This window comes from Lactuca virosa, chromosome 7 (assembly GCF_052849685.1).
Source record: "Lactuca virosa cultivar CGN04683 chromosome 7, Lactuca_virosa_CGN04683_v6, whole genome shotgun sequence".
In the NCBI taxonomy this organism is placed as follows: Eukaryota; Viridiplantae; Streptophyta; class Magnoliopsida; order Asterales; family Asteraceae; genus Lactuca; species Lactuca virosa.
In genome coordinates this window covers 111,985,501-112,009,025 of record NC_136432.1, presented here as the reverse complement: position 1 = coordinate 112,009,025, position 23,525 = coordinate 111,985,501, and the positions used below count along the sequence as shown (strand labels likewise).

At 33.3% G+C, this 23,525-nt stretch overlaps 1 protein-coding gene across 1 annotated transcript; it reads right to left on the bottom strand.

The window, feature by feature from the left end:
* Window positions 1–7,116: 7,116 nt before the first annotated feature.
* LOC145126791 (uncharacterized) lies at window positions 7,117–11,052 on the bottom strand. Its single transcript, XM_079062090.1, has 16 exons — window positions 10,838–11,052; window positions 10,699–10,715; window positions 10,476–10,587; window positions 10,300–10,397; window positions 9,794–9,890; window positions 9,605–9,694; window positions 9,450–9,512; window positions 9,289–9,363; window positions 9,128–9,193; window positions 8,968–9,045; window positions 8,745–8,846; window positions 8,574–8,651; window positions 8,355–8,474; window positions 8,217–8,260; window positions 7,977–8,034; window positions 7,117–7,355 (listed from the first exon to the last, which is right to left on the bottom strand). Exons 1-16 carry the CDS (start codon window positions 10,871–10,873, stop codon window positions 7,347–7,349), a joined length of 1,143 nt encoding a protein of 380 aa, XP_078918216.1. The 5' UTR covers window positions 10,874–11,052; the 3' UTR covers window positions 7,117–7,346.
* Between the last annotated feature and the right edge of the window lie 12,473 nt (window positions 11,053–23,525).

The window sequence follows — 23,525 nt, the reverse complement described above, 5'->3', positions numbered from 1 at the left end:
AGATAAAAAAGGAAGAACACATGAAGATCCAAATTCATTTATCAAATTTAAATCCAACTCCAAACACATTAACGAAATCAATATAAATTCAAGACAAAACTTCAAAAATGGTCCCTGTGGTTTTCAAAAATATCAAGTTTAGTCCCTAAGTTCAAAAAACCTCACAGATGGTCCCTGTGGTTTCAAACCTTTTAACAAATGGTCCTTTTCGCTAACTCCGTTAGCTTTTGGCCGTTAAGTGAAGGGTATTTCCGTCATTTCACAAAAGAGGGACCATTTATGAAGTTTTTTGTTATTTAAAAAAATATAATTATTTAATAAAGGGTCTCACCCTCTCTCTCTCTCTCTCAAAAGAACCCATCTTAAACTGGATCTTCACTTCGTCGATGAACTCAAATGCAAAAGGGAGATGGTGCGTCTTCTTCGTCTGATCGGGGAAGAACACGAATGGAAGCAATAAAAAATCGAGGGTACTAGTGAGGTTCAAGCAGATCACAAGGTGGGACTGAGAAAGGGTCCTCGGTCCTCATCTTCGTCTTCATTAGATCGAGAAGGCATCAGGCGATCGAAGGCAGTCAAAATGGTGGTCATGTGGCTGGCGATCGTGAGAAAGGGGGGAGGGGTCGTCGGCTATACAGGTCTGCTCCGGCGGTTTCCTTCTTTCATTTTGCCTCATCGCCGGCCGTAACCCGACAGAAGGGAGACAGTAGCAGCATCTGTCGGTCAAGGGAATGAGGGAGTGTTCGAGGCTGCTTTTGGTCGTTTAAGGGAGAACTGTCGGTGCTTTTATCGTGACAGTTTCTCAGCAGTTTAAGCATTGCTAGGAGGTTGTTTTAGGTGTCGATGGTACTTGAAAATACAACAATCAGGTGGTGGGTGTTGAATTAACGAAGCAAGGATGGAGATGGGGCCGGAACAGTCGAGAATCGGAGATGGAGAGGCCGACATCCCATTTTTCCATCTTTCCTGAGTTGTGGCTTCAAGGGAAGGCAGAGAGAGAGAGAGAGAGAGAGAGAGAGAGAGAGAGGGGGTGGGACTCTTTATTAAATAATTATATTTTTTTAAATAACAAAAAACTTCATAAATGGTCCCTCTTTTGTGAAATGACGGAAATACCCTTCACTTAACGGCCAAAAGCTAACGAAGTTAGCGAAAATGACCATTTGTTAAAAGTTTTGAAACCACAGGGACCATCTGTGAGGTTTTTTGAACTTAGGGACTAAACTTGATATTTTCGAAAACCATAAGGACCATTTTTGAAGTTTTGTCTAAATTCAAATAACCAAAACAAATGGTGATCTAGTCATAACCAAAGCCAGAAAAAATTGAAATATTTGAAGAAAAAATCGAAGCTTGAAATATGGATATTGACCAAGATGGAGGTTGAAGATGATCATGAACACAAAATGAAGCTGAAAAAAAATGTATAGAACCCCACATCCCCATCTTCAAACCTTTATGAAAAAAAAAAATTTGGGTCATCTTTCGTATTCTAAGACCTCCTGCACCAGATTTGGTTTTCGTGTTTGTCTTCTTCAACATACACATAATGATACATACTGACACTGCAAATCGATGGTGAGAAACTATGAAATAGAACTTTGAATTAAACTCAGAAACCCATATTTAAACTCAAAAACCCAAATTCAAACAAACCCAAACAACAACAATCTAAACTCAGAAACCCATATTCAAACAAACCCAGCGACAACAATCGAGATAGAAGAAGAAGGAAGGAAGGAAAGAAACATAACAAGCGCAACAACAACAACAAATTTCAACCTTAGATCACGATCTCATTTGTTTTCTTCCACACATTCACTCAAAATAGCCATCGGACGAACAAAATTAGGGATTTCCGACCGTCTTAGAGAGAGAAATATTAGGAGAGATATGAATCGTCGATGAAATCCAGAAGGAGATCAACACTCAAACGTAGATAGAACAGATCTGGCGCTTTCAGAAAACCCTTCGTTGACCAACCCTTCGCCGGAGAAGAGGAGGGACGTCTCTAGTGATGGACAGCGTCATCGTCTTCGTCGGATAAACAGATCTGGATTTCACCTCGATCGTATGGGAAAGTTCTGTTGGAGATGGAAAATTTGAGGGTAATGAGTGCTTGGTATTCCGGGCAACTAAGAAGACGAGCGAAGAAGGTCGCGAAGGAGAAGACGTGTCTCCGGTGTACGTACGATTTACCGGTGAATAAAGATTAAGAACAGCTGAGAGAAAATGGGAGTGTGAGAAGAAGACGAATAGATCGAGAGAGAGAGAGAGAGAGAGAGAGAGAGACAGTATTTTTTAATTGTTTTTTAATTGATGGTAATAAAACAAAATTAGAAAATTAAATAATAAGGCAAAATCGTCTTTACAAAAAGACAAAATTGCAAAAATGGTCCCTGTGGTTGGCAAAAATATGTGATTTTGGTCCAAAAATGTTTGGTGGTGCACCAGTGGTCCAATTTTGGATCTTTTTAATGATTTTGGTCCCTATATACTTAAAAAGACAATTACGCCCTTGTAATTATATTTTTCATTTTTTATATTTATATTAATGGTTTTAGTTATTTGAAAATAATTAAGGGCCCACCAACCCTACACCTCTTCTTCTCCAGTTCTCCCCATCTCTCTCTGATGTTATCCCTCCTAATACCATCGCCACTTCATCTCCTTTTAGCTATGGATCCCCCCAGTTCGTAACATCTTGCATACATTTTATCCTTCGCACCAGCCACTAAAGGCAGAGCTTTAGTTGTCGCCAGTTCATCCTGTCTGGCCACCACCGGAAACATCCCTAGAATCACAGTCCAAACCCTAGTTTCTAGAATTTATAAGTTTTGAATCCAAAGACACCCATAACACATTTACCCTCGTCTATTCAAGCTATTATGGCCTCTCCATGTCCTAATTTGTAATTATCTCGGGTGAGTTTAAAACATTACCAAATGGAGAACACCAACCTGCAACAATGGTGATTTTGTTGAAACTTGCAGATGAGACAAGACATCTATGGTTGGTGCCTTTGATTCTCGATTACCATGAATTTTTGAACAATGTGTGAGTCGGTTATTTCTGTTCTGAATACAAAATTCTCGATGCCTAATGCTAATGATTTCTTTTCTAATTTTCAGGTGGGTTTTGTTAGGGTTGGCAAGTGTCGATAGTGTATGTGTGTGTGTGTGTTTGTTGAGTCTAAACCTATAACTAGAGACACTTTATATCGATTTCTGAAATTGTTTGTTTCGTATGATAAACAAGCACCGGCGACATTGATGAACAAGCATGACAGGGTGGTCATGAACAAATAGGGGTGAAGATGGTAGGATGGACTAATGGTGGTGGCTAGGGGAAATAAGGGGGTGAGGTCTGTGGAAGAATGGCTCAATTTAAAAGAGAAGTAGAAAAGGGGTGATAAATCACCATCGCAGACTTGTTGTTATTTTCTTTGGAAACCTGCAACTCGAGAAAAAATGGAAGAAGATGGGACCAATTTTGATCTTGACCTACAGTTTTCCTCGTCTATATTTCTTTTAATTAACATTTGCACTGAGCGAAAGAGAAGAAGGAAGTGTGGGATAATTTGAGTGTATGTGTGTGTGTAACTGTGTTTTCTTAATTTTGGAAGAGAGAGAGAGAGAGAGAGAGTGTGTGTGTGTGTGTGTGTGTGTGTGTGTGTGGTGGGTTTATTTTGTTTTTCATTTTTATTAGACAAAATTGCAAAAATGGTCCCTGTGGTACGTATTTTTTTGGGGTTTTAGTCCAAACCACGAGTTTTTTGGATTGGCGGTCCTTTTGAGCTAGTTTCCTTGCACTTTTGGTCCCTGTCCAAACTAAAAAGACTATTATACCCTTAATGAATTTAATTTTCATTTTTCTTTCGCTTTTTAAAATTATTAAAATTAGGCCCACATGGCCACCCACTCTCTCTCTCTCTCTCTCTCTCTCTCTCTCTCTCTCTCTCTCTCTCTCTCTCTCTCTCTCTCTCTCTCTCGTTCATCTTCTTCCTCATGAAACAAATGTTTATATTGAAATATCAATCCAGAACCTCCACATATTTAACCACCATAAATTGTGGCATATATCAATACCTCATTGTTTCCGTTTCCATTGCTTTGTGAAGATAACAAAGAAAAAAGAAAAGGAAAAAAGAAATCTAGGGTACCGCCTCTTTTGGCGTCTTCTTTCTTCTTCTGATCCAATCGGTCAGCAACACACGAAGGAGGAATAAGGACTTCAGTCCTCTGCCTTTTTCAGATCAAGAAGAGGGACCCGATTGGAAGCAGCAACAAATTGAGGGGGATGTATGTGGGTGGTGATCGTCCGCAGAAAGGGGATGAGGAGGAGGGTTGGGAGTGGGTTTCTCCGGTCCTTGTCTGGTCGGAGAAGAAAGAACTTGAATGAAAGCAGAAAAGAAACATGAGGGCAACAAAGAAACTTGGTCCTGTGGTGGTTCATCTGTGGTGGTTACACAGTCACGAGGAGGGGTATCGGCAGAAGGCTATCCCCGAAGCCTTCACTCCCTTTATGTTGTGATCGGCAGCAAAATGTAAAAGAGGATGGAGGTCTTCGATCCTCTGTTGATCCTAGAAGAAAGGAGCATTAACGGAGGCGGCAGTTGGTGGCGCGGGAGGTGTTGGTGGTGGCGATGGCAGCCCATTGGCTCGCCGGTGGAGTTGTTGTTCTTGATGGTCACCGGAAATGCATCCACATCCGGTGGTGTTTTTACCATAAAAATGAAGAAGAAAAGGATGAAATAAAACTGGGAGATAGATTGAGGAAGACGAGAGAGAGAGAGAGAGAGAGAGAGGGGTGGGCCCCATAATTTTTATTAATAAAACTTTAAATTAAATAGCAAAAACCATTAAAAAAATGTATCAGAAGGGCATGTAGTCTTTTCAGTTTTCTGGGGGACCAAAAACGCAACAAAACTAGCTTAAAATGACCACCAATCCAAAAAAGTCGTGGTTTGGACTAAAACCCCAAAAAAATGCATACCACAGGGACCATTTTTGCAATTTTTTCTTTTTATTATAAGAATAAGAAAATAAATAAAAGAAATTAAAATATAATTATTTAAGGGGCATATTAGTCATTTTAGGTGGGATGTGGACCAAAAACACAATAAAATACAACCATATGGATCAAAATCACACGATGTATCTAAAATTGGACCAGTGGTGCACCAATATTTCGTTTTGGACCAAAACTACAGAATTTTGCCAACACAGGGACCATTTTTGCAATTTTGTCTTACAAAAAAGTTCAAACCAAACTGGACCAAACTCGCAAGAAAATGAAACTTTTGGACCACTAGTGCTAGTCCAAACTTTTTTGGCCCAAACAAACGAGTTTTGACATACCATAAGGACTATTCTTGCAATTTTTTCTATAATTAATTAAAAATAATTAATAAACACAACAATTAATAAAAATAGAAATATTTCATTAGTTAAAAAAAAAGTTACACAATAAAACCAAGAAACATAATTAAAAATTACATAATAAAAATTACTCCAAATCGTCGTTCGAATCATCGGCGAAATAACAACTATAACGAGCTGGTACATACTTTCTTGTGTTGTACGCTTGGACATCATCAAATACTCGTCTCATTTATCTGATCTCATGTCGTATGCTAACTAACGATTTGCGAGGGTGCATTTTTGAATTGGAAAAAAATATATTTTCTACCTTACATCTCACTTCAACTGAAAATATGGAAATCGGCTCTCTGCGTCACCAACAATATAAAAATGACTATTTCCTCATCTGAAACCGTCGCCTAAACTTTTCAATGTACATGGTCATGGGCGGATCTTATATAGGGCAGGGGGGCTGTGGTCCCCCTGATTTTTTTGGCAGAAGTAGTCCCTATACTTTAATTTTATACATATTAAACCGAAAAATATAAAATTTTGACTATGGCCCCCCTGTTCACCAATTTTTATACAAATTATATTTTCGCCCCCCCCCCCCCCCCCCCCAAGGAAAGATTGAAGCTCCGCCACTGTACATCGTGTCATCGACAAAACAGTCTTCTATAAGGCGATGGTGTCTGGCTTTGCAATTTCTCTCAAATGAGCTCTTCTCATTCGAAAACGTGAACTTTGAGCTTCTTAGTTTGGGAAATACACGACTGATTTTGCAATGGCGGAACCAATAAACGTTGCTTGTTCTAGCGCCATCATCGAATCCAACAAACTAGATGACGATGACAATTGTGGGTGAATGGCTTTTTGAGAGAAAATATAGAAATTTGTGTAAGAAAAATATTGTAAGTGTTTGGTATTTATAGAGTGGTATAGTTTATATATATATATATATATATATATATATATATATATATATATATATATAGAGAGAGAGAGAGAGAGAGAGAGTCGATGGAATTCAAAAAATAAGCAAACAAGCATTTTTCGTTGGCCAATCAGGAGAAGAGAGAAGCAGCGGGGAAGGCTCTCCGCATAAGATCAAACCGCACCTAGAATATGGTGTTCCTGAATACGGTTTCTGCCAAATCAACACTTATAAGTTTAACTATTTGATAAAACAATTGCGGTCTCGGGATGGGATGGATGTTAATGCACCTTGGATTGATGAAGAAGAAATCAACCCAATCAAACATGTTTTTGATTAAATAAATTGGTTGGTTATTAAAATTTCGGATCTAATACCAACCGATATTGATTTTTATTTTATATTTATTTAACCTTTAAATTAAAAAATAACAAAACAAAAAAACACGATTGCATTTGTAACTTATTTAATTATATCTTAAACTTATTTGGACAATAAAGTGGTAGTTATGTTTCCTTTGAACTTTGAGTTATTATTTGATCAATCCACGTCATCCCATTTATTTAGCAAGTCCCATCGAGTTAAAAATATCAGAACCGGTATAATTAAACAGGTCAATCCGAATCCAAATCCACCCCGTCCATTGAGACTTAAGATGCGTTCTTGAGTTTATAAAAAAGGAAAGGAATTTTACTGTCAAATGACGTTTTTACCCATAAAGGATACTGTCAGCTATAGAAGGCCAAGGGTAAAAGCAGTCTTTTTTTTTCTTTCCTTCCCATGATCCCATCCCCTAGACAAAAAACTTAGAACAAGGTGTTAAAGAATTTTGCAGCTTTAATATCGTTGATTCAAGACTAATTAAGGCTTCTCATTGTTAAAGTAGGCACATATTTAAACATATCTACTATTTTACTAATACTAGTAGCTTAATACATATAATGAATGTCAAAGAGGCTGATGACATGAATAAAGGGTAGGATTGCTAACACGTCACACAACAGCAAAGTAAGTCAAAGTCAACCGCAAGGTTTTCATAACACCGTTTCTCATACACCCTGAAAATAGATAAATTTTATTAAGATTAGAAACACCAACATTTTATATTTCTTGTTTTTTTCATAGAGGTTTTAGATATAACAAATTATTTTGATTTTTAAGAAAAAAAAATTTCAACATATCCAAAAAAGGAAAAGAAGCACTTTTTAAAAAATTAGGTCAAATATGCATTTATGCAAAGAAAAAAAAAAAAAAACTTTTCAGGGCTTTTTCCCAAAAACAATAAAGTGGTTTTAGACAAAAATATGCACTCAAATTTCATTGTAGGAACAAACTAAGCAAAATTGTAAATTGTAATCATGCACACGGATTAAATGGTTATTTATGCAACAATGTTTTATTTTTTTTATCAGTTTATGCAATAATGTTCTACTTTTTTTTACTATACAAACAATGTTTCATTCTTTTACCAATTTATACAACTAGCACAAATTACACAGGCATGTTAAAAAAAAGTTAAACAATTACTAATAAAATATAGCATATGTTGGTTTAAAAAAGGAAACATCATCATTGCATATTTTATATAAAAACCCATTTTTGTTACTTTATTGCATATTTTGGTACTTTATATATTTTTAATGGATGAGTTTTTCAAAAAGTGGAAAAAGAATGCTTACGTCAGCAGATGATGATATGATGGAATCCCTTTCAGAATTTATAAGTCCACTCAGCCTCCTACAGTACACAAATCATCTCAGTAAAATAACAGACACCACCAGTGTCGGTATAAGTATCAGGCTCAAGCTCAGTCCAATCGGTATCAGTATCAGGCTCAATCCAATACACGCAAAACACAGTATAATTAATCTGATATGTTTTGTCATGTCCTACATAACATAAGGATCCTAAAGAACTACCTTGGTTTCTCAGACTTTGCAAGGTGCTTAGACATGATAGATGCCTACAAAAATTTATTAAATTTAAACTTTAGTTTGTATTGTGATAATAAGTAATAGGATTTAGGAACAAAATGAGGATCTTTAATTTTAAAAAACCTGTTCTTGGATTATACTTCTTGCTTCAACAAGTTGAGCTTCTAACTCGAGCTCTCTTTCAGTTGCTTCAGAAGTGACTTCAGCTTCTTTTTGTGCATCTTGTAGCTGACCCATTCGCTCCTTTACATTCAAACATTAAAAAATAATAATAATAATAAAATAAATAAATACTTTTTTAATAATGAAAAAGAAACACATGGATGAAAATCATGAAATTACCTTAATTGAAGCCACTTTGTTTCGAAGAAATGCTTCTATTTGATCTCTACCCATATTAAATGGTAGGTCAAACACATCCTGATATTCATAATTCATAAACTTTCAGCTTATCTCATATAAGGAGGGCATTTTCATCTTTTTGCACAAAAAAAAAATTATATTTGGTCATACCGTTCTCCCACCTAATGGGGATTGTGTGGGGTCCACATCCCTAACAGGGGAAGGATGTTTAGAAGAACCATTTGGAGCATTCAAGAAGTCACGCATATCCACCTATAAACACCATATATGTAGAAAATAGTGTAAAGAAAAAAAGAGATTTATATAAAATAGTAAAATATAATCTTTTCATACATTTTTTTTTCCTATAAAAGTTACAATAATGATAAAATACCTGCATTGATCGTAACAATGCCCTCAGATCAGCATTCTCTGCAACTAACTCTTGATTTTTTGCCTCATATGCATCCACCTAAATTGCAAAAGTATATATATAAATTGAAGTTAAAGAAATATAGATTTATATAATTATAACATATTAACAATTAACATACAATCTTTTTATAGAAATCATTGTCAGCTTTCTTCCCATTCCAAGTCCCACGTTGTCTCCCTTCTTTCTGTGATGAATGCAGGAAAATTTATAGTTAGAAGTCTCAAAATTTGAAATGATAAATATTAAATATGAATATAGTCAAAAACATTGACCAATCACCTGAAGTAAGTTCATTATTTCCATGCCTGATCTGGATTCCTTCTTTTTCTCCATCATAACTTGATTAAGTCGCTCCTGTAAAGAAACGAAAGATATTAACAAAATTTGTGGGAAATATAAGATGGAGATGATGGGATTAGGAGAGAATTATATTTTTATACCTGCAACTTAATGTACTCTTTTTCTTTTTTCTTCATCTCATGTATCTGTTGAGTTCTTACTTGCTTTTACAAGATGATGTGTTGAAAATGGTGAGTTATAGAAAGTTAGAAACAAATAAGATGAAAATCTAAAAGGGGGATGTATAAAAGCATACCTGATTTCCAATAACCATTCTTTGAAATTCATCTCTTTCTTGCTGCAACTTCTCAATTTGGCCCTTAAGTCCTGCTTTTGCTTTAGCTTCCTGATCATAATAAATGATAATCAAACAACTATATGATACAAGTTAATAGCTATATATGTATGTATACATAAGCATATTATATATATACAAACACATTACAGTGCGGGTAATTGTTGCTATTTCTCTATCTTTAGCAGACAACTGCGACTCCAGTCTCTCTACTTTGGCCTCTAGTCTTGATATATCAGATGAAAGTCTGCAAGAAAATCGCAAAAGAGATAAGCATAATCTTAGTCTTGCATTGTATCATGTATTGCTTTCTGCTTTCAATTCCATGAAGTTAGTTTTAAATTTTAATCCACATGCTTGTTGTAAGCCATATAACAGAAGAAGAGATACAGTACTCCATTACAGAATAAGAGATACAGTGTGGCTTTTGGAAATGAATATATGAAACCCTAAAATTCAATGGTTTAATTGATTTTGCAGGAACAATCAATATGGGGACTAGGCATTCCACCTCATTAAACTATGCATTGTGGAAAGATCTAAGGACTTCACAGATTAACTTCTCAAATTGAAACTTATCCCTAATTTTGTAAAAGAGATTCTTAATTGATTAATCTCCTGTGTAAAGTTTAAATACTTTAGATAGAAAAGTTCACCTTTGTCTCTGATCACTGGTAGATTCTCGAAACTCTATATCACGTTGCCTCTGCTGCAACAGTGAGTATAAACAATTGCAAGTTCTTGCAATCGAAACCTAAACAAAAAATATATGTAACGACAGAGAGTATATAAATTAAACAACAAATCACATATAAAGTCAAAATGTACAAACCGGATCAGTTGCAAACAGATCCAGAGAAGCAGGAAATCCAAATGTGACTAGAGTCTGATTCAAATACTTCGCACAATGATCCAAATTATCAACATCAGCAAATGTGTACTCACTGCAAAAAGGTACGGAACATTTTACGAAATTTCGCAGGTGAAATAAAACCCTAACTCCTCGTAACAGTACAAAAATAACCAAAATTATAACAAAATAGATGAAATTTTACCTAGCTCCGAAGCTGGACTGTGTAGGTAACAGATCGAGATAACAGATTCAGGAAATGTAAATCAATCAGCTAGAGAAAAAATTTTAAAAATATGTATATAATTGAAGATGAAATTAATTTTAAAGATGAACGATTATACTCTGAGATCGAAGTTCGTAGTGTCAGTTGACGCCATTGTTGCGAAGTGATGGACTTCAGGACATTCGTCTCGCCGGCGCGGGAATGCAAGAGAGGAAGAGGCGTTTGAAGGTGCTGACGACCGGTCAAGTGGTGTTTGAGAAACTGTTGATAGATCAGGATTGTGGTTGCTTTTGAGGTGTGATAAAACAGTTTGAAAGTTTGAAAATTGAATTGCACAAAGTAAAAAAGGGTGCTCGGATTTTATTTTATTTTTTAAAAGTATGTTGCAAAATGCAAATACATAAGTTTAGAATTTACAACGAGCGTTTGAATTTTGAAAGTTATATATATATATATCTAAGTTTAATTTAATATGAGGCTATTCTCTCAAATTTCAAAGGATATTGATTTATGAAAATTTCACCATATGGCTAATAGAATAAAAATGCATAAAATATCTCCACTGGCTTGCAAGGAAGGAGTCTGGCTCCGAGATTTTGAAGGCTCTGTTTAATTTAACAAAAAATATGCCTTAAAACTTGAAACATTTAAAATTTAAGCAAAAAAATTTGTAAAATACATAAATTGTTATAAAATATGATCAAATAACAAGATAAATTATAGAGTAAAGAAAAACATGAGGGTGAAGGGAATTTTTATTCCAATACTTGTGATGAAATCATCAAACTTTACAATACATAATATTCACTATTTATACTAGAGAAAAGAGGGGAAAGGTGAGGTATGTTGTGAATATAGCGGTGCATAACTACACTCATAAAATTCATAATAATGTTTGTTATAATGCTCACTAATTGTGGAGAGTAATGAAGAAATATGGAGAATTCTATAGTCATTCACTAAATAATAATTCATAACACTCCCCTTGAATGACGATTGTATCATGCCTCGTTAAAACCTTAATCGGTAAAACCTCATGGGAAAAAACATTTTATTAATGAAAAAGAGCACATGATTAATAATAGATATTGGGAACAATTGTCTCGTTAAAAATATTGCTAAGTTGTTACTTGATTGGATTTTCTGGATGTTGATGTCACGTTCTTTGTGAAGATCATGAGTGAAAAAAAAAACTTTGGCGATATACGTTTGGTTCTGTCTCCTTTGATAAACCCTTCCTTGAATTGGGCTATACAAGCCGCATTATCTTCATATGGTATGGCTTAAACGTCCTTGAATTAGGCTATACAAGCTGTATTATCTTCATATGGTATGGTTGGAACGTTCCTGTTAGAAGTTAGACCACAATTCTCATGAATGTGATGGGTTAAATTTCTCAACAAAATACATTCACGACTTGCCTCATGAATTGCTATAATCTCTGCATGGTTAGAAGAAACAACAACTAAAGTTTGTTTAACAAAACGCCAATAAATTATGGTACCTCCACAAGTGAATAAATAACATGTTTGGGATCGAGCTTTGTGTGGATCATATAAATATCTAGTATCTGCATAACCAATTAACTCCGCATTTGATGAATTTGATTAGTATAAGCCCATATCTATTGTACCTCGATAATACCAAAGAATGTGTTTGACTTCATTCCAATGTCTTCTTATTGGGCAAAACTATATCTTGCTAATAAGTTTACAGCAAAAGATGTATCAGGTCTCATATTATTAGCAAGATACATTAGTGCACCAATAGAACTAAGATATGGTACTTCGGGACCAAGAAGTTTTTCATGTTTTTCACAAGGCCGAAATTGGTCCTTTTTGGCATCTAAGGGCCTTACTACCATCGGGTTACTCAATGGATGTGAGTTATCCATATAAAACATTTTAAGCACTTTTTCTAGATAACTGGATTGATGTACAAAAACTCCATTTTTGGTTTGCTCAATTTGAAGTACAAACGAAATTTCGTTTTACCAAGATCATTCATTTCAAAATTTTCTTTCAAACAAAAAGTGGCATTTTCCAATTCTATAGGAGTTCCAATTATGTTCGAATCATCTACATAAACAACAATTGTCACAAATTCTGATCCGAATCTTTTTATGAATACAGATGGACTTAATGGAACATTATTACAGTCATCTTTCTACTGAAAGATACTTAAACAATTGAACCACATACGGCCTGATTGTTTTAATCTATATAAAGATTTATTTAATATTACCGAATATACTTCTCGAAAATTAGGAGTTTGTGCTTCTGGAACCTTAAACCCTTCTGAGATTTTCATATAAATATCATTGTCAAGTGAACCATATAAATATGTGGTAACTACATTCATCAGACGCATCTCCGGTTTTTAATATAATAACGGGTAGTGCAAAAAATAATTGAAGGCTCCGGAAGATCATATTTTATAACACGTTATCAGCACGACTATACCATAGAGCTCTAACTCCTTATTACTCTTGTCATTTTCAGGTATGTATTTTTTTATAAGTTTACCTGTACAATGCTTACAACTTATTTTATGGAATTTTTTAACTAACAATTGCTTAACATACAAGTCTTTATTTTGATTAGTATTTTCACTATGGAAAACCATGTTAGAGAAAACTTTCTCTACTTTTCATGCCCCTAACATGCTCCTGCAGCAGCAATATCATGAGAAAGGTTTAAAAAAAATCTAAATTAATCTCATGTCTTCTAGTGGCTAAACAAAACAATGAACTATTGATGAAAAATCATCAATCACGCCCGACCGGTTCTAGTCCATTCTCTGAAGTGAATGAAACATCATATAATCATAATAGTCATGGGTCTAACCAAGGTCGTAGAGATCGTCATAATTATCATAACAACAATAACAAAATTGCAAGTAACCACCAGAAGTTGGAAAATAACAAAAACTCACATTCTAATGATAAAAGTGGTCAAGGCAAAAAGGAAATTGAAAATATTTGTCACCGATATGGAATGACCAGTCATTGGTCTCGTACATGAAGCTCCCCAAACCATTTTGTTGATTTTTATCAAGCTTCTCTAAAATCTAAAGAAAAATAAAATATCGAAACAAATTTTATTCAAAGTGATTTTCATGAAGATCAACCAGAAATGACACATTTTGATGTTGTTGATTTTCTTGTCTACCCAAAAGGGACAAGTGGTGTTATGTATGGTGATGAAAAAATAATATGTAGTTTTGGTTCATGTCATTTATTATGTTTTTATGTCATATTCGTTTCATGAGAAATGATGTCATTACAATCTTCACAAAGTAATATAATATGACTTTATTTCTCTAAGTCGAATGTTTCTTATGTTTTATTTATTTATCGAAGAGAAATATGGATATTCACAAAAGAAATGAGGAAGATATATGTCTTGCAGACAGTACAACAACACATAACATTTTTAATAATGAAAAGTATTTTGCTTACTTATCAATTGGATAAGCAAAATGTTAATATAATAACGGGTAGTGCAAAAAATGATTGAAGGCTCCGGAAGAGCGAATATGATATTACCACAATGGACAATAATTATAATTGGTGATGCATTATTTTCATCAAAATCACCAAGAAATTTATTAAGTTTTAAGGATAATTCGGTTTAATGGATATCATGTTGAAACAACTAATGATAGTGATAAAGAGTATTTCAATATTACAAAAATGATATCGGATAGAAAGTATTTTGGAAAAATTACTCGTATTGTCCTCCGGTTGGGCCATCCCGGATCAATTATGATGCGCATAATAATTGAAACTTCAAGTGGTCATTCCTTGAAAAAACCAGAAGATTTTTCAAGCTAATGAATTGTCTTGTGTTGTATGCTCTCAAGGAAAATTAATTTTATGTCCATCATTGAACAAAGTTGGGTATGAAAGTCATAGTTTCCTAGAAGAATTTAAGGGGATATATGTGGACCAATTCATCCACTGTGTGGACCATTTAGATATTTTATGGTTTTAATTGACACGTCGGCTAGATGGTCACACGTGTGTTTGTTATCTAGTCGTAATCTCGCTTTCGCAAGATTACTTGCACAAATAATTCGTTTAAGGGCACATTTTCCCGATTACCTAGTTAAGAAAATTCGACTTGACAATGTTGGAGAATTTACATCACAAGCTTTTAATGACTATTGCATTTTGATTGGGCTACCTAGTTAGGAAAATACTCGGTACGCAGGGCGTACCAAGCCCTACGCTAGGCATACCAGCTCTAAGTGTCAGCATCGAATGCGAAGTTGTGGGGAGGAAGGTGGGGCTGAGATTGTGACACATGTCAACCTCACAACTTAACCCATAATTTAATTATCTTCTAAATTCCGTAACTTTCGCATACGAGCTTCGTTTTGACATTCTTTATATCCACGCTTAGGTAGCGACGTGATCTACAACTTTCGTTTAGACTCCGTCAGCTAATTTTGACTTTACTTTAAAGTTATATTTTAACATGCTTAGACAGTTAAAGTCCGTTAAAAATTCATAACTTTGTCAATCGACGTCTGTTTTCGTCTGTCTTTATATTGTTGAACTCCTATAAATGAGATCTTCAATTCTCGTTTAGATTGTGTCGGCTAAAAATCGACCAATCTAAAATTTGATTTCTGGGCTGCATACTGCTATGTCAAATCTTAGAAAAAATCATAACTTCCTCTAACGAAGTCATATTTGGACGTTCTCTATATGCACGCTCTCGGTTTAACGTATACTATGACTTACGTTTAGATCGCTAAGGCTAAAAAGTATTTTATCAAAAACTCACTATTTACAATACACAGCGTCGTGCCGGTTTTGTCGCAAAACTTCGACGGGTCATATATTCTTTGTTATAAGTCGGATTTCAGCGTTCTTTATATCTCAGGAATCCTTCTTGTTAGGACCACTTCAACTTTCTTCATAGATATTGGGTCTATCTATTATTTTTTTTACGCATATTTTTATTATTATTTTATTACATCGTTATAAGCACATATGTAACACATAAATCACATAATACTCAAATAATTCCTCTTCATTACTTCAAAATAGGTTACAATTGACGATCCTAACTATTACATCATAGTATTAATGCTTAGCCAGAAACGCGGGCGTTACATCTTGGGATAAGCATAAGTCTCAAATATGGAGTTTGATCGAGGTTTGGACTCCAAGCTTGAGTTTTTATTTTCCTTTATTTTGACCTAGCAAGTATTCAAGTCATGCATGACTATAAAGCCGTGATTTTTATGGCTCTTTAGGTTGGGGAAAACCCTTTGGAAAGTTTGAATGCTTAGCTTAAGGGATTAAGAGCTTAATGTTCAAAGTTGTCAAGAACAGATCTCGCGACGTGACGATTGGCATGTTACGCCTTGACGGGAAGTGCATCGCGATTCTTTTGTCTTGGTTCAGTCACGATGTGACCGTTGGTTAAAGTTGACTATGGTTGACTTTTTTACCATGGTTGACTTTTTGACCATTGTTGACTTTTTGGGTCAAGCTAAGGGTTTTGGAGTATAGACTGAGAGGGTACTCTTTATTCTTGGTAGGTGTCGTGTAGGATCAGTCTTTGCTGAGTGAGAGATTCTACTTGCAAGGTGAGTCTTCTCATTATACTTGCCTGGGCAGCAGTATATGTTGACCAGTTGAGTCTTAGTTGTTGATTACTTTTGTATGCGAGTTGGGTTGGTGATAACTCTTGGGCTGTTGTAGGTCCACGGGACTTCTGATAGTCCCCACGGTTGTTGATGATCCGTAAGGTGTGTTATTAATCTACAGGGCTGTTGTTAGCCCACATGGACTGCTAATAGTCCTTAGGGTTGCTAAGAACCCATAGTTGTTATATTGTGTGTTGTATGTGATATTCGGGGCTGTTGATAGTTTCAAGGCTGTTATTATATGTTGTGTTGTATGATATATATTATGGGGAACTCACTAAGTTTTGTGCTTACAGTTATGGATTAAATATTTTGTAGGTCTTTATCAGAATGTGAAAGTGTGATTGTACATACACATCAACAGTTTTGTGATTCGAGATTCCGCACCGTCTTCATTATAACTATGATTATTGAATAATGGGTTATGAACAAATGGTTTATCTTGAATGTAACTTTACTAAAATGAATGTTATATTATTTTAAAAATAAAAAATTTAGCTTGAGTTTTTGGGATGTTCCACTTAAAAAAGCTTAAAAAAATAAGCTAGTTGTGGCGCACCAAACACAACCTTAAAAAAAACTTGAAAAATAAGTTAATTTATCAGCTAGTTGTGGCGCACCAAACACAACCTTTGTAAGAACCTATGTCAAACAAATTTTACATATTACAAGTATTTAATCGTTAATAAATGAACAATATTATTGTATGATATTAATTTTGGTTTATAAATTCATATAAAAAATATTTATTATTTTGTTAGATGAAAATTAATAAATTATAAAATTCATTGATATGGTTGTTTCTAGGGATAAGCATCGGAACCGAGTACCCGCCTTTGGAACAACCCTTTCCGGAACCAGAACCACTTTAAGTGGTTCCTAAAATATGGAACCGAGTAGAACCGGTTCCGGTTCTCAAAATTTCATAACTGTTACCCACTGGATACCCACCGGAAGTGCTTTATATATATATATATATATATATATATATATATATATATATATATATATATATATATATATATATATATATATATATATATATATTGGGTTCAACAAGGAACCATTTTAAACCTTAGAACCAAGGATTCAATCTTTTTTCAACTTTTAAAGCAAATTTTTCATCAAAAAAAAAAAATAAAAATATAGATATTCATAACTTTTTATCCTCCCTCCATTGATGTCAAATTTGATAAAAAAAATTGATCTGTTCAGATTCACATTGTGAATCTGTAGAGATTCACCATGTGAAATCAGATTTACACTGTGAATCTGTGCAGATTCACACTGTGAATCTGTGCAGATTCACACTGTGAATCTAAGCAGATAAAAAAAAGTAATATATATATATATATATATATATATATATATATATATATATATATATATACTAGTCGTGGACCCGCGCAATGCAGCGGCGACGTATAGTTTTCAAGTGGTGATCAAATTCCTTTTGGCCCCTCACAACCTTTGTTCAATAAAGCATTTCACAACCCATTAAAAAAGCTTTGAATTCATTGTAATAAAAGACTCATTTGAAAATACTTTATACTAAAACACTCATTTCTATCAAGAAAATGATAACACAATTACAATCTTTTCTAGACAAATCACATTTCTCTCTCGTTTTATAAAAAGTAAAAACAAACATGCAGATCCAACCACTAATTTGTAAAAATTTACAAAAGACAGCTACTTTTTTCCTATGTATATATAACAACAAAAAAATAAAAAAAATAAGATAACACATTTGCCCTGAAGTGAATAAAACTCCAAACCTGATGTCAAACCAAGAAAAGGAACCGTAAGCATACATATATGACATTTCAAGCAAAAGAAATGTAGGTCAAGTAGACAGTTTTCTTAAATGGCACAAAAAATTCATTTTTTCACCGTTTTTGAAAAAATATAAACTAAAGTCAAAGTGCAATACTATTAACAGCCAAACAGAAAAGAACAACAAAACAGAAACATGGTCAGCTCAATTTCATCCAAACACAAAATTAGGGATATAAAAAAGGAGTAGTAGTGAGATAATACATGTTGTCATTAAACTTGTGGGATGATCTATCTGTCTCATCTCCATTGTACCTCCCTTTTAAAGGACCATATAATGACTTTATTCTCAGAGTTGACTGTTACCAAAAAAATCTAAATCTTGCAACCTATGACATTCAAAATTATCCTCATTCTTAACCAATAAAAGAATGATCAACCATTATTGGTATAAATGCAGGTGATGCTATAGCTTGCCGGCCATTGTTAGCACCGTCTAATGGAGCTAAAAAAGTAAAAATCAACAAAAAAAAAGGTTATAACTGTAAAAATGTCAATTTTGACAAAAGAAAAAGGGTATGCTAGGCTGAAAAAAATAGATATTTGTAGAAAAAAACACCATATCATTGCTCATCCATTCCAAGGGCATTATCTTTGTAATCAGCTATTACAACCATTTCGTTGTCTTCTCCATTCACCTCCTCTGGTTCTCTGTAACAGAAGAAATAGTAAATTCTATGATTTTTTATTTTTGGGCAAATTGCAACAGATATCAATAAACTATCTATTTAACCAATATCAGCACAAATTCAATAAATAAATATTTTCTAACTTGTATACAACACAAATTTAATAATAAATAACATAACAAGTATATAAAAACTCTTAAAAGATAGTTTACCAGGTAATGACCAAGATGCTATTTCATATTATATACCATTAACTATTTATCTATTTCCCAATTAAATTTAACATTATGCTTGTAAAGTAATTCTGATGATACTCAAACTAAAACATTAATAAACCCGACTAAATATAAAATATTAAGCAAATAATGCCCACATTTGACTAAATAGAAAATAAAGTAATAAAGATAATGCCCACATTTGACTAAATAGAAGAACATCCTACTGTGTTTTGAAACAAGAATCAAGTTAAATACATTCTTGAATTTTTTTCATGTGTCTGTAATCATCTAGTACACACAGAAATAAGTGAACCTTTAACCCAAACCCAACAAAATGTCAATTACCGTTGACCTGAAAACAAAAACATATGGAAATGACAGCAAAAAGGAATAGATTATTATGTAACATTCATCTCTACAAACTAACATGTGAATATGAAAATTTATCTTTTTCATTTTACATATAAATGTGAAATGTTAGCAAACAAGAATGTTGTTCTTCCTTAGCTTCCACTTTCTCCTATTTGACATTAATAGTTTTCAGTTCACCTATTAATATGAAATTTTATCTCTGTAATCTTATTTTCAAGAAATATTTATGAAAATACAAGTTGAACTAACCATTGAAGAACCACCTGGTCATAGCCATCAGCTCTTGTTGAATCGCAAAACATAATTAGCAGGAAGTAGAACCCAAAAATCTATTTAGATACCAATGCTTACAAAAACCAAAGTTTAGCACACACAATTGTAGAAATAGTGGTTAGTATATTGGAACCAGGTGTGTGTGTGTGCGCGTTAGATCTAGATAAGCCATTTGCATACCCGTAAATTTAGTGATCTAAGTTCCTCAACAACAAAAAAATGACAAATATTACATAAAGAACCGGATGGGTGGGTGAGTTAAGATTTAGGTGTGTAGGTGTGTACATCGACATGGGTTATTGTTCCTTCAAATTAGGAATCAATATAAGCACATCCACATGGGTATTGTTCCTTCAAATCAAGAATCAATACAAGCACATCCACATGGGTATTCAACCAACGACAATCTTGAGTAGGATTCCTGAAACATGAACACAAATGGAACCCAAGTTTGTTCGATTAAGAAGAGACCTAAAGTAAGAAATAAAATAAAAAACCTATCTGGAAACCGAATAAAAGACCTTTTTCGTGATAGATAAACCAGGGTAAAGGTTTGTATATTTTACCATTTCACTTTCCGAGTGCTGAACGTATGATATCACCGAGGATCAGAATCTACGACGATATGGGTTTCTTATCACCAAAAGCCCTTTTCGTTTATGACAATATGGATTTTCTTCAACCCTTGTGTCTGGGTCACGAAGATTTGTGCGTGTCTAGGTCGTGAAGATATGTTTGTGTTTATGTGGTTCATATGTATAGAAAGGGGAAGGGGTTTACAGGGAATGGAGTTTAGGAGGGACCAATCTTTATCGAGATCTAGAGACAAAAGGTGGATATGGCAGTGGAGAGGGCGTTGAGAGGAGGAGGTCGTAGATTTCATCAAGGTTCTTTGAAGAGATAGATGGAGAATTTGATTCGTTCTAAGCGACTTTTTTGTTTCTTCCGATTTGAATAAGTCTCCCGATTTAAATCAACAGAAAATGCCGAGAATTCAGGTTAAATTAGATAGCCCCGTGAAATTGAAAATAACTTGCATTGTATACTTGTACCTATTGTATTATTGTTTGTACGATTTAATCTAAATTGGTTAAGTTTAAAATTTAATATTATTTTATTGGTGATTATTTGTACTTTTAGCTTAACGGTTTGGACGTCTTAAAAAAATAATATTATTATATTCAATCTATTTTTAGAAATAGTGAGATTTTTTTATAAGATAGTATATATATATATATATATATATATATATATATATCAAATTTGATATCAATGGAAAAAAGATAAAAAGTTATGAATTTATATATTTTTAGAATTTTTTTCGATAAATAATAAGATCTGAAACGTGAAAATTAATTGTTCTTTGGTTCTATGGTTTAAAATGGTTCCTTGTTGAACTTTTGACTCTCTCTCTCTCTCTCTTTATATATATATATATATATATATATATATATATATATATAGAGAGAGAGAGAGAGAGTTAAGTTCATGTGAGAACACATTTTAAAGTGATAACATGAGGACAAACATCAGCCAATCAATATATATAATTTATTAAATAAAAAAAATTAACTTATTTTACATTAATAAGGAGGTTTTCATATATAGACATTCTATTTAACAACCAATTCAATAATAATCTCCTACATTTATGGTACATTTAATATTCCATAATATCACTACTAACAAACTATCGAATTAGGAAATGATCAAGCATTCAATCGTGTATAAACTAGTCAATCGTGTATTATTCATGTATCAAAAATATTGTCTTCTGGAAAGATTTGTTCATCGTGTTCAACCTATTTTATAGTCAAACTTGTTCTCCAATCTAAAGAATAATTTGTAACCCATAACAATCCATTTGTGGATTTCTTATTCCCCAACGATTATGATGATAACCACGATATGTTTGAAGATGAAATATGTTCAAGCGATGATGAAATTTTCTCATCCGATGATGATAACGTCTCAATCAAAAATGTCGTCATAATAGATCAAAATCATGAAGATGATATTATTCTAGATGATAATATTTCTAATAACATGCAAAATCAAGGTAAGACGTTCAATTTTATACTCATTATCACCATCATTTGTCGGACACACTTTAATTGGTTATTAACATAACTATCAAAACACATTCCAAAAACAAGTTTGGAATATTCATCCTAATTAACCTATCAAAACACAAGGTGAATACTCTTGAAACTTGTACTATTAACCTATCAGTGTTTAAAAAATTTTGTTTACAAAATTCAGTAAAAGTTCTTCAATCCATATTACACACAATAAGATGGAACAGACATTTCAATGTCCTTGTATGAAGTTTGAGCAGTTTGGTATTTTGTGTTGCCACATTTATACTGTTATGAAGTCATATAACATCAAAGAATTCCTTCCAAATATTTACTCAAACGATGGTAGAAAGACATCTTTCCCACAAAATTATCGAAGAGATGTTTTCGGCTTGTCTAATAAACCTTGCATATTTTAATTACTAGATCAACATTTTTAGCTCATCATGATCTGTAAGGTCTTTAATTGATGATTTAACCATCATTTCAAACTCAATATATCTTACATCTTCTTGCACGCTTTCGTCCAACATCAATTAATGTTGTTTATATATGTAAACAACACATTAAGTACTATTTCATATAACAAATTATAGTATTGTATTGAATAACTTAACCATAAAACATGCTTGTAAAAAAAGTCTTGAATACGAAGAATCTGACTTGCTCTTTTCAAATTTGTTGTGTAGAACAACCTAACAGTCAATTACATTTTCATGAATATTCACTTGTGATGTAATAGTTCTAGCACATTCTAGATGCATTCCAAACCCTTCTTTTGTTTCCCATAGAAGTTTCTTGCATTTGCCATGGTTTTATACATCAGATTTTACACTACATTATTCATAAAAACTATTACATTCACTATCAAATACTGTTGCATACATCAGAATATTGTATCTTATACCACAACTTCATAATCAGGATTGGACATACTATTGCATTCACTATCAAATATTTGTTACTCAACAAATTCAACTTAATTTTTTTTACAGCTAAACCTTAATTTCCAAATTATATCCTTCGCATATGAAGTACATTCACCAACACAAAAAATCATAACATAATATATTGACCTTCAATACAGAATCTTGCATCATATACCACACCATCATACTCAGAATTACATATACACTTGCATTCTCTGTGGAATACTAGTTATTTAATAACTTCACCTTAAATTTATTTTCTGGGAAAAACTAATTTCCACATTAAATCCTTCTCATATATAAACATTCACTACATAATTTGTCTACAATCGAAACCCTGCAACTCAGAAACCAAAATGACCTTCATCTACTAATAATTTCACTTAAAATTGATTATTTATAGAGTTTTTTTGAATGAAAACCATAATTTCATAAACCCTAATTAAAATTCTTTATAAAATTAAAAAGAAAAAAAACAAAAAACAAAACCTTTATGTTACCTGACTCAATGTACAAAACGTCGACTCAAGATTGATAACATTGACAGTTGTGTTAGAAATTTTGATTTCTAACTCGATACCATCATTCTTGATATTCTTCGTAAGCTTTGTGATCTCGTCTACTTCATTTCGTTCCAAATATATAATCTCACAGAATCAAACTAATTTCTTGGAAAATTTGTTGATGATTTTTGACGATCCTTTCAAACAGAATGGAAAAGAATTGGGGAGATTTTTATGGGAGTGATTACCGATCAACATTTGACATATGATAGAGTTCCCTTATTTAACACAAAAGTCATTTACA